This window comes from Parasteatoda tepidariorum, chromosome 8 (assembly GCF_043381705.1).
Source record: "Parasteatoda tepidariorum isolate YZ-2023 chromosome 8, CAS_Ptep_4.0, whole genome shotgun sequence".
NCBI lineage: Eukaryota > Metazoa > Arthropoda > Arachnida > Araneae > Theridiidae > Parasteatoda > Parasteatoda tepidariorum.
Window position 1 is genome coordinate 41366177 of NC_092211.1, and position 12962 is coordinate 41379138.

Genomic DNA, 12962 nt, shown 5'->3' on the forward strand with positions numbered 1-12962 from the left:
GTGTGTTATTACATATTCTTCGAAATATTGTTTTCAAATTTCATCATGCTTATCTTGATTTATAATATATTTTAGTTGAAAGAAATCAAGCAAAAGTTGAAGGACTTGCACGTTGACCTCAGCAAACACGCCAAGGAACTTCTTGAGAAACTGAAGGACAAAGTGAAAGACTACTGGCAGAAGATCTTGGACAAACTAAAGGACAAAGCCTCATATGCTGAGTAAGCGATTACGCATAGTTTAATCAAACTTATTAATAATAAAATACACGAATGATTATTTATTGGACGTATTATAAAGTTGAGTGAAAAATAATACTATAGAATAAATAAACTGACACAAAGATAAAAGATTTTTTAAGACTTAAGATTATTATTATTATAAATTAAAATGTTGCGAAATAACTTGGATTGGGTATTTTCAAATTTGATTTTATGTTTTTTTTTCTAAAGAAAAGGGTAAAGCCGAGAAGAAAATTGAATATACCTTCAACTCGAAGTTAGAGGTATTTAAGGCCATGATCAGTGCCCATTCTAAAATTTTCGGTACTGTTCCCTACACTTGATTCATGTAACTTTCTATTTTGCTTAAATCATATTATCATAGTTTATCATAAGAGATAGCACCTTCAATGGAAGATGGATCATGAGTTAATATCCCCTTGACGTCTGGCTCACCGTGAGATTTTCGGTGTTTTCCTCTATATGTAACGCAAATGCGTTATAGTTCAATGAAATAAAAATCCTCAACATGAGTTACTTTGTTCTAATGCAATATCCAGAAGTTTACTTGTCTTAGTAGTTGGTTTTAAAATTACAGGGCTATGGAGTTGAGCATTGATAATCGTAAACTCAGAATTGAGTCGTTTTTTAACTGCCTGCAATAAAATAAAAATAAGAAATAGCAAGTTATAAATATCAAATTAGCAGATGAAAAGATAACACTTTGAGATGAAATATTATACAAAAACAAATTTAATCTGAATAATAGTTAAATTTATCTTCACGTCTTTGTCTATTGGAGTTCTAAATATTGACTATTCAAGCAATTGCAGTCAATACTAATCAAAGTATATCTTTCGTTTTAAAAAAAAATTAACTTAGCAATTTTTTTTCTGCTTCAGTGAGGATGAAAGCAGTGACTTGCGAAAAAGATTCGAAGAACTCTTGGAAAAACTTAGGGATGCCTGGGAAAACCGAAAAAGCATCGGTGCTGACATCCTCTCCAAAGTAAGTTAAAATGAAATCTAAAATATTTCGACAATTAGTTATTTTTAATTAATTTGACCTTTGGTTATATATTTTACTGAATAACTAGCTAAACTAATTAAAATAATCTCATTTTGACATAGTTGAAGGATCTCTACCAACAAATGAAGGACAAATCTGTTCCTTTGGGAGATAAGGCTAGAGAAATCATTGAGCAATTGAAGGAGAAAGCAGGAGGTTTCTGGAAAAGAATTTTGGACAAATTCGGGGGAAGCAAACGATCAGTTGAGGATATTGATGACTTTCACCTCCTCTTCGCTGATGAGTAAGCTATTAAAACTATGTGTTTGTAAACAGTTTGTAATTAAACTGATTACATAATTTAAAACAATAATTTAAAAAGAAATTTGAGTTAAAATAGCGATAAAAAATCACATTTTCAAAATAACATGAATTTAGATGCAGTATTACGTCTTTAACTTTCAAACAATCGAGTATTATCTTCATTTATCTTACAATATTAATTTAACTTTTTCTTTGAAATAGTGATGTCAAAGAAGACTTGAAGAAGAAGCTCAAGGAAAGATTTGACGAAATCTTAGAGAAAGTGAAGGAAGCTCTCGAAAATGGCAAAGGACTTCGTGAAGACACCCTCAAAAAAGTATGCAAATTAGCTGCAATACAGTTATTGAAACATGCATTATTTTTACATACAAACTTTTATAAAAGAAGTTTCCTTACACTTTAAAATTATTTTAATAGTTGAAGGAAATCAGAGAGAAACTAAAGGACTTGAAGGTTGACCTTGGCGATAAAGCCAAAGAGCTCATTGAAAAGCTGAAGGAGAAAGCTAAGGACTACTGGCAAAAGATCTTGGACAGACTTGGATTGAAAGACTCAGTTTCTTATGCTGAGTAAGTCTATATTATATTTCGTTCAAAACAATTCTTGTTTAATCTTTTTACAAAATGTAAAAAAAAAAAAAAAAAAAANGTGAGACCTCTGTCTCTATTTTTTAAAAAAAAAAAAAAAAAAAAATTAAATTAAGCAATACAACTAAAAGCAAGTTTCTGAAGGAGTCTTACGTCGAGTTAGTATTTTCTTTCTGATCTAAATAGGAATTTATATTTCCAATTTTAACGCAGATATAATTAAAGGCTTCTTTTCTGTACTTGTTTGATAAATTAAATAGCTACAAAATAACTGATACGAATTAATTGAAAACTCAGATTTTACTTTTCTCGTCGGGAACTAACGCAGGAAAGCAACAATCGAGGTCTCATGCACTGAGATAGTTAATCAGAAATCTGGAGCAAATGATGCTGATTTATTAATAATACAACTATGGTTCAACTATGAACTGTATTTATTACAACTATGAAGGTAAAAAAATATCAGCAAGATTTTTTGAGACTGTATTAATACTAATCAGATTCAATCAATGTGAAAATTATTTCAAACTCATTAAAATTTATATCTCTACTTTTGCAAGCTTCCATCTTTGATTCCTAGCAGAATTTCTATTTTGTAGTAACACTCCTAAAATGGAAATAATTTATTTAAGTTTAAATTACAGTATCAGCTTAAGTTTAAATTACAGTACAGTACAGCTCTCTAATTTAATTAATTTCCTTCAGGGACCCCAAAACTGAACTCGGCAAGAAATTGAGAGAACACTTCGATGAAATTTTAGAAAAAGTGAAGGAAGCACTTGAGAATGGAAAAGTTGTTAAGGAAGATATGATTGAAAAGGTACTAAGCTATCATCATTCATATTGAGTTTTACTTATTTCATTATTTTCACATATTTTTTCATGTCATAATAATTCTTAAATACTCGTTTCAAATTTGATTATGCTTATATTATTTATGAAATTTAATTTAGTTGAAAGAAATCAGGCAAAAGTTGAAGGACTTGCACGTTGACCTCAGCAAGCATGCTAAGGAACTTCTCGAGAAACTGAAGGACAAAGTTAAAGATTACTGGCAAAAGATCTTGGACAAACTAAAGGACAAAGCCGAATACGCTGAGTAAGTAATCACATATAATTTATGGGATCGTATTTATTCTTACTTACATAATTAGCAACTTAAATATAGACTGTCTTCTTACTTGACTATATTAAAATTTAGTCAAAAATAATGTTATATAAATACGTTAATAGAAGCCGAGCTAAAACAATTATTTGCTTTATAGATCTAAGATAATAAGTTTACAAATTAAAATGGAATATAATGGTTAAAATTGGAAATTTTAAAATTTTTGAATTATTTTTATTTCTGTTGATGTTAGTAAAGATTTGAAAATAAAGTTTGAGTATAGATTTAGTTCAAGAACGGAGATATTTAAAGTCTTTATCAATGCTAGTATAAAACCTTTTGGTTCATGTTGCCATATTTGATCCAAGTAATTTTCTATTTCCTTTAAATAAAATTAAGAAAATATTCTAAGAGTTATAAAAAGATAAATTATAACCAAAACTAAAATGAAAATAAAAATTAAAGACGACTGACTTTTATCAGTATAGAATCAGACCGTAGTATTTTAATCGTTGACCATTAAAAACGAATTAGGAATTAAAAGTGTAATTTTTGTTCTAAAAACATTAACTCAAACCGATATATCCTTGTTTCAGTGATGATGAAAGCAGTGACTTGCGAAAAAGATTCGAAGAACTCTTGGAAAAACTTAGGGATGCCTGGGAAAACCGAAAAAGCATCGGTGCTGATATCCTCTCCAAAGTAAGTTAAAATGAAATCTGAAATATTTCGACAATTAATTATTTTTCATTAATTTGACCTTTGGTTATATATTTTACTGAATAACTAGCTAAACTAATTAAAATAATCTCATTTTGACATAGTTGAAGGATCTCTACCAACAAATGAAGGACAAATCTGTTCCTTTGGGAGATAAGGCCAGAGAAATCATTGAGCAATTGAAGGAGAAAGCAGGAGGTTTCTGGAAAAGAATTTTGGACAAATTCGGAGGAAGCAAACGATCAGTTGAGGATATTGATGACTTTCACCTCCTCTTCGCCGATGAGTACGTGATTAAGATTATATATTGTAACAGAAATTTAAATTAAATTAATTAATTAATTTGCATTCAAAATTTGAATTAAAGCTTGAAGAATAATGATGATAAATTTCGATTTTGAAATATACATAATGCATTTAAATACCATATTACTGTTTCAATTTTATTTTCAAACAATCGATTAAAATTTTTAAAGTCAATTCATTTTTTTAAAAATAGTGATGTCAAAGAAGACTTGAAGCAGAAGCTCAAGGAAAGATTCGACGAAATCTTAGAAAAAGTGAAGGAAGCTCTTGAAAATGGCAAAGGACTTCGTGAAGATACCCTCAAAAAAGTAAGACATAACACTTTTTAATTGCTTGTCATAGCAACACAGTTTTTAAAAACTGAACCATTTTCAGTTATTTTTTATCATTATTTTGCGCAATTTAAATAATTTTTGATTCATTTAAATTATTCTAACAGTTGAAGGAAATCAGAGAAAAACTAAAGGACTTGAAGGTTGACCTTGGCGATAAAGCCAAAGAACTCATTGAAAAGCTGAAGGAGAAAGCCAAGGACTACTGGCAAAAGATCTTGGACAGACTCGGATTGAAAGACTCAGTTTCTTACGCTGAGTAAGTTTATATTATATTTGTTCAAAACAATCCTTGTTTAATCTTTTTATAAAACGTAAAAAAATAAATTAAGCAATATAACTGAAAACAAGTTTTATGAAATAAAAAATGGTGTTAGGAATTTTTCATTGAAATAAGAGTTATGACCGAAACTAGTTAACTATGGATGCTTTTAAATTTAATGATATTTTTTTCAGAGATTTTGTGTGGGAAATTCAAGAATAAATGAGCTTTAATTCATTACAGTAAAATTAAATTTCTGGAACATAATTGAAGAAGTCAGTTGTTGTTTTATTTACAATTTACCAGAGTCAAAATGTCAAACTGTGGATCAATTATAGAATTGAATCTTTTTGGAATTCAAATTCAATTTCTACACCCCCTTTGAAATTTGTTGTCACACTTAAAAGGTTTTGTATAAATTGGATTATCGAGTATGCTTTTACATTTCGAAGAACATAAAACAATACAAGTGGATTTCAGTTTCGAGCTATATTTTTTTATTTCGAACAATTATGAATTTCAAGCAGTTCTTAAAATGTTCCGTGCTAGCAAAATGCTTGCAAACCAGTGGACCAATTTCTATGAACTTTCCTCAGACCGTGGTAAAAACACATAATTCTTGTGTGAACTGCGCTTGATTAATAATTTTTAGATTGATTTATTTTTCAATAAATTTGTTTAGATATCAATCCAAAGCGAGGCAAGAAATTGAAGTTTGAAATTGAAGCTCCCCTTCCAAATGCAAAAGAAAACGATAAAAAATTTTATGAAACGTTAAAAGAATACTTTTTACATTCGTCAGCTATTAAATAAAATGAAAGTGTAGATTTAACATAAGGGAATTTCGGGGATTCCTTAACATAAGGGAATTTCGGAATAGTGAAATGTAAAATGACATCGAAAGATTGAAATGTGACGGAAAATGACATCGAATGATGGGAATGGAATAGAAAATGACATCGAAAGATGAAAATATGACGGAAAATGACATCCAATGGTGGAAATGTGATGGAAAATGACATCGAAACACATTTATAAATACGTATTTTAATTTTAATTGTTTTAAAATAACATATATTATATAATTTAGAAAACTTCTTATCCGAGTAAGTCGAGCAGTTTAATAAAATTTTTATTCTCCCAATGACCGTTTCGTTTGTTTTTTAGGGATCCTAAAACGGAACTTGGCAAGAAATTGAGGGAACATTTTGATGAAATCTTGGAAAAATTGAAAGATGCTCTTGAAAACGGAAAAGTCGTCAAAGAAGACACCTTAGAAAAGGTAGAACAATCAGAAATTATCATTATTGAAAATAGTTTTATCATTATCTTAAAAAAAATGCATAGATATTTGTGCAGTGTTGTTTTACAAAGTTTAAACAATTTAAATCGTTTAACAGTTGAAAGAACTTCGCCAAAAATTGAAGGACATGGGCGTTGATCTCAGCAAGCACGCCAAAGAACTTCTTGATAAACTGAAGGATAAGGCAAAGGATTTCTGGCAGAAGATTTTGGACAAACTTGTCGGCAAAGAAGAGAGGTAAGATTAAAATTTCGTGAAGCCCTTTCCAAGATATTTTTTCTCCTTTGCAAGCTTGAATGTTGGCAGAATAAATTAAGATTATGCAGATATAGTTAATACTAACTTGTTTTAAGTTCGAAAAGGTATGGTAGTTTCAAGATGTCTCTTAATACTAAGCTGTTAAATTAAGAACGGTTTTGAATGAAATCAGTACATTTGATGAAAATGTTCAACTTATCTAACGAATGTTAATTATATTATAAAACTTTTAGTACAGGGCGAAGTAATTCTCTAGCAGTTTTTTTCATTAAAGTTCTAATAATGTGGGAATTAATGACTATTTTGTTATTTCAGATCCGTTTCTGAAGCTGAATTCAACTTTTTCGACATAATGAAGAGATTGAAGAAGCTCGTGAGTTTATTTTAAAATGTGTTCTCATTTTGAGTTCGATTTAATAATTAACGGTTCTAATTTTCTCAATTATTTTCATTTCAGATTAAGGAAAAGTTCGACGGTGATGATTTGAAAGAAAAAATTGAAAAGCTTTTCGGAAAGGGAAGTGAAGTAAGTTTATTATAATTTGTGAAGAGAATTTTGTACGAGAGTCATTTTTGTTTTAACATCATAAAAAAGTATGAGAAAAAAAGTACAAAATGATTAAGCTAGCATTCCTCAATATTTGAAGTTTACAATACACCAAATCGTCTAACAGCACGCAAGCATACAGCCCATTTCAAGGTTAAATGCTTGACTTTCACTTTTAAAAGTCATTATAGAAATATATCGCAATTTTGTCTCCGGTCAGATGACGTGGACAACTAGTATCACTTTCCCTAAACTTCCGAACCTCAAACAATGAGAGGACTTTAGGCCACGACAAATATAATTTGAACCTTGCTCCGTATAAATGGCGGTCGTTTTGCCGGCTGCTAAGGTTGAACTCGCTGATCCAGCAGGTCAACCATTATCGTGAGGGACACCTTCATCGACTGCACCACCGGAGCTCGTGCCTTGTCTTTAGATCCATATATAAATATTTCCATTATCATTATTATTTCATGGACAAATTATATTAAATAATAATGATTTAGTAATAATATTGATGTACTGGGCCCATGTCCGAGAGTTCGTGGGTTCGAACCCCGCCCGTTGCAGTAAAGTGACTGATGCACGTTAAATCTGTCAAGTCGCAGAAGTCCTCCATGTTCCCATAACAAATTAAAACCTCTGTGGGTACCGGATTGGAGATCGATCGTTCTCTGATTCAGGTCAAAATTACGATCTGTGGATGAATGAATGGATGTATGAATGGGTCCGCCTTATAAACAGGTGTGACGTATGATGTGGCGAAGTCGAATTCTTGACCATAGATGGCGCCACTGAAAAACACTCGCACACTCTGCCTTAAATTTGCTCGGTTTCACCAAGCAGGCTTGCCCATGTAGCAAGTGGCATTAGAACCAACAAACCATATTGATGTATTAGTTGGTGGTCAATATTTTTGAGCTTCAGCTGGCAGGATCGAACCCGCAACCTTTCATCAGTGGTGAACGTGACGTCTTTACCGACTGCACTACAAGAGTGCTTATAGTTATTTAGCACTTAACAGTTATTAGTTTCGAAATTTACTTTAAAGAAGATTATATTTCGGGTTACAGATGGTTATTTTAAAGAAGCCGATGAAACTTCCTAATCTATGAGGAATTAGTTTGAACATCCCAGATAAAGAAGAGGGATAAAAATTTATTATTTATTTATTTATAATGTATTTATTAATAGTAATAAATTGAAAATATGTTTCTAGTGTTGTTTGCTCATTATGCTTCTATTTATTAATACATGTATTTTTCTTATTGTCATAGTTCACCAAGCAAATTTTTGACATGATCAGAGACAAAAGTGAAAAGGGAAAGCAAAAGCTCCTGGATTGGATCGACAGAGTTTTGGGTGAGGATGAAGAAACACAACGTTCCATCTCTGATGTTTACGAAAAGCTCAAGAACTGGTTCAAGGATCTGAACATTGAATTGAAGGAGAAGTTCACCAAGTTCGGAGAATGGGTCAAAGAAAAATACGCCAAAGGTTTGGAAAAGGGAAAGGACAAGTTGGAAAACGTCAAGAAGATCGCCAAAGAGGTAAGCAAGTTTATCTTCTTGTAGTTTTTCTGTAATACAATTCAATTGATGATAATTGATGGTAATACAATTCAATTGATGATAATTGATGGTAATGCAATTCAATTGATAATAAAAATACAATTCAATCGCTGAGAAATAAAAATAAATTGACAAAAAAGCTAAAAGAAAGAATGTAAGTGAGGCATTAGCAATTGAAGAGTTAGTACTTCAATTATCATGTGTCTGTTCTTTTAAAGATAGTTTAGAACAGTTGTAACTGAGGAAATGTAATTTTTATGCAGCAGAGTCAATTACAAAAGTTTATATGGGCAAACATTTATCATTTTTACTTAGAATTTATTCCATGGTCAATCGTCATGGACTTGTTATTTTTTAAATTTCTGAAAACAGCATGAATGGTGTCCTTTGTTGCTCATATATAAGGGCAACTTTTATCCGTCAGTTGCTTTGCAATTTACATTGTGTTCTGAATTAGATATGAATTACAAAAATATATAGGGATGTCAGCGAAGTCTTGAAATGACAACGTGGATTGCTATGTGATTGAGATATTAGTTTTCAAGCAAATAATAAATTAGGAAATGTTTTGCTTTTTTATTATTTATATTATGAATAATATTATTTTATTTTCCGGTCACTTTTGAAATGAACAATTTGTTTTACTGTCGCAAGCTAATTTTATCAAATAGGTTTATGAATTTAAGCAAAAAAAATTCGAAACAAATTTATTTCTCGTGTCAGTATTTTTTACTGTCTAATATTTCTTTTCTTTGTTTTAAGTTCTTGGAAGACACCAAGCAAATCAGCAAAGATGTCGCCGACGAAGCCCTTGAATTCTTCCGTGAATACAAGAAGGATCTTGGCGATGTTTTTGAAGACATCAAAGCCAAAGTTAAGGATGTCATCAAGAAAGATTTGTAAATAATGGACTCATAATCATCGCTAATAGGCCTACTATTTAATTTAGGGAGATAATTGCAATGTAATTTCTTTTTAGTGATTAATAAATAAGTATATGTAATTTATATGTGTCTGCTTTCTGATTTTTTAAAATGTTTTCTTCTGAATTTGCAGTTAAATGGCATCACTTCAAAATAACCTTCTTACATTCAGAGCTCGGCAACTGTTTTAAGTTTCATTCTTCTATTGGCCATCGCAATGGCTTACAGGTGGCGCAGAGCAGAACTTTCTACTTATGTTAACACTTCGCATGCTTTCACCATAAGCGTGCACAGTGGGCCAGCATCCAAGGTTTCGTGGCCAAAATTAGTATTTCGATAAAATTTGTTTCAAAATTTGGGATTTTCTATGTGCAGGTAAATTGAATTCATAGCTGAAATTTTGAAATACACTAAAAATAACAAATAAAAATGGCGACTAAAATATGGCGAGTAAAAAAAATAAATAATATAGTACGTTTAAATAATTAAATATAGCAATGAAAATATGGCAATTTTCGTAAATTCATATCAAAAATGAAAAGCAAATTATATTTCCGAAATAGTATTACAAAATAACGCGAAAACATGAAAAAAAGCATAATTTTTGTTCTTCGGTATATTTAATCCACCTTTGCAATATGGGCAGAAAGGGGCAGGTTTTTTCGAAAGAAGAAACATCATAGAAAACAACAAAAAAAAGTTTAGCTAATTATCTCGTGGAACGTTTTGGAGATAAGTTTCGAAAGTGATTCAAACATTGTAAAATGTCAAACGATAAGATATAAACTATAAGTTTGTCAAGAGTATTAACTAATCCAACAAATTGAAAAATTGTACTATAATTTCAAACTAATTACTCTGATAAAAATGTAACAGTAAGGTGAAATTCCTATATATATTTCTGAAATATAAATTTAAAAGTTACATTCAAAAAAATTTTTTTAACATATTTTTCACTACATTGTACTCCCGTCGGTCCAAAAAGTAAATTATAATGTTTGGAATGATTATGAGTACTTAATTTGGGCGATATTAAAACTGCCTACACATATTTTAGCTGAAAATTTAATTTTGACTTTTGGCCAAAGATCATGGTCTTCTGGCCCACTGTGGCGTGTGAAGAGTCATAGAAGAAGGAAGTGCGTTAGTTTCTGTCTTGATTTTTAAATAGACTAAAATCTTTTAAGTTAGGAAATTATATGGAACTGAAAAAGCATAGTTCTAAAAGAAAGCGTCATGGAAATTTATAAAAAATATTTTTAACAGTTAAATATGAAATATATTAAGAAAGGGGAAAATATCGTTGTACATTTCTACACAAATGAAAAGAGGAGGAGAGGGAAGGGGGCCAGATCCAAAGGTATGGAACCCGTAATCTTTCTTTACAGATGGCGTATTCGAGTGTTGCGATTGCCTATAATAAAATTCTAAATTGTACATGTAACTTATGTAGCTTTTAGACTACATTTACATAAATGATAAACCTTTTCTTATCCGAGTTTTTTTTTATAGAGTCTAAGAACTTAAAGTATAAGAACTTTTTGCTTCAAGAATTTCTATGTGTGATATAAACCACGTCAATAGCTAAAGCGTCACAGCTAAAGTCCACTCTTTTGCGATAGTTTGACGTGACTTAAATGAAGGGGATTTAAACCAAGCACTATGCGGTTGTAATATATAGAGACAAGAGACCTGATCAAATCGGTAATCAATTCATGAAATTGTTAAAGTTATACTTTTTTTTTCTCTGCGGTTCTTCCTCGATGCTTTTTTCCCAGTGCTTCTTTCCGGGGCAATTTTTTTCAATTCTTTTTTGCCAACCATTTTCTTCCGGGAATTTTGATTCCTTAAAATCTATTTTGTGTACAGACATGGTAAACCTTTTTCGATTTTGGAAGTTCATTGACAAGTCAGTACTTATTCAAACTTGACTACGACTGAATTTGATGTTGATTCAACTAATAGTCAGTCATTTTTTAAAATTTTTTTTAAATCACACCTCGTATTCTTAAGCGTCAGTTTTAGAAGTCCAGGGTGAACTCGGTAAATTGGACATTATCAGGATCACGAAAACTACACATTTTAGAGAATTACATGATAATTTAGAAATCTAAGAAATTTAACTCAATGGTTTAAGATACACAATTTAAATTAAAGAATTACAATAAATTACAATGATCAAAACTCATAGAACACTGTATAAAAATATAATGTATGTTCTTACGTTTCTACTTATCTAAGACACATACTACGTTTTGTATTGTTCGAAAAGGATGAAACGGACCTAATTGAAGATAATGATGAAAAATATTTAACACAAGAACCGCGGCATTTTTGGTATACCTAAAACCATGAAAATTGACCCAGAGTGATATACGTATATCATCGCTTTAAAAAGGGAAAAAAGAATTGACTCTATATTCGTAATTCGAATATATTGGCATATTGAATACTAAATAAGACACTATAACGAAATTTTAGATGAAAAATATAACCATTTTTTAAAATTATAATTAGTATTCCTGATTAATTGAAGACATTTGTAAAAATCTTGTATGGAAGTAGTTACGATATTTAACTAAAGAAAAAAGAGCTTTTATTCACCTACCATACATCTTTTTAACGCACGTTAAAATCAATTTTTACAATATCTTTCTGTACCAGTCATGTATTTTCCACAAATTGATAATTTGCAATTTGAGCAGATATCCGGAGTTTTGTTTCCCCTCTTAGGAAATTGACTACGAACCCTTTTTTGAACTTCAGGATTATTTTTCTTTTTGTGTGATTTCTCTTTTTGCGTTCCGATTAATGATGTATGAATTATGCAGTTCCTCCCTTAATTACTTTAGAAAATCTCTCCTAGAAATGGATTTCCCAGTAGTTTGTTTGTGTAATTTCCACGAATTAATCCCTGCGAGATCAGAGATATTGTTGACCTTGCTTTTGCAGAATACTTTCAAGTCATTTGATCATCTACATCAGCACCAAACTTTGGGGCATTGTACAAATATATCGCTTCAGAATCAATTGAAAGAAAATCATTGACCATTGAAAATCATCAAGAATTTGACCCTTTCCCCCTTTTCTAGAGGTGTTGCATTTCCTGCATGAAATGCAAACAAAAAGGGAAAGGAATTTTACTGCTTTCTCTAAAAGTTAAGGGGATGCGAAAATCAGTTCAAGGTTATTTCCCCCATAAAATGCGTTAACTAGTTAATAATTTTCTCAAATATTTTGGGAAATGGGGAAAGTAGATCCAAAAAAAAAAATTGTTAAATAGAAAATTCACTTCACTATTTAGAAGTTATTTAACGAAGAAATTTCCAAAATGTTCTTGGTTCCACGAAAAAATTCGCAAAATAGAGAAATTCGTAAAATGGAAGTTCGTTAAATAGAAGTCCGACTGTATTTTTTAATTCAGATCAACATCAAAGATTTTATTTTCAAAAAAATACTTAGTTTTTTTTTTTTTAGAAAGGAAAACTAATT

The 12962-nt window shown here is 30.5% G+C and overlaps 1 protein-coding gene across 1 annotated transcript in view; it reads left to right on the forward strand.

The window, feature by feature from the left end:
* Positions 1-12962, forward strand: part of LOC107455703 (golgin subfamily A member 4) — a 134916-nt gene that overhangs the window by 55024 nt on the left and 66930 nt on the right. Inside the window, exons 31-47 of the mRNA XM_071183880.1 lie at positions 76-221; positions 1124-1229; positions 1352-1533; positions 1755-1869; positions 1971-2122; positions 2846-2960; positions 3094-3239; positions 3845-3950; positions 4073-4254; positions 4468-4582; positions 4714-4865; positions 6036-6150; positions 6269-6408; positions 6745-6802; positions 6887-6955; positions 8254-8526; positions 9310-9447. Coding sequence (XP_071039981.1) covers positions 76-221; positions 1124-1229; positions 1352-1533; positions 1755-1869; positions 1971-2122; positions 2846-2960; positions 3094-3239; positions 3845-3950; positions 4073-4254; positions 4468-4582; positions 4714-4865; positions 6036-6150; positions 6269-6408; positions 6745-6802; positions 6887-6955; positions 8254-8526; positions 9310-9447 — 2310 coding nt within the window. The remainder of the gene's footprint in view (positions 1-75; positions 222-1123; positions 1230-1351; positions 1534-1754; positions 1870-1970; positions 2123-2845; positions 2961-3093; positions 3240-3844; positions 3951-4072; positions 4255-4467; positions 4583-4713; positions 4866-6035; positions 6151-6268; positions 6409-6744; positions 6803-6886; positions 6956-8253; positions 8527-9309; positions 9448-12962) is intronic.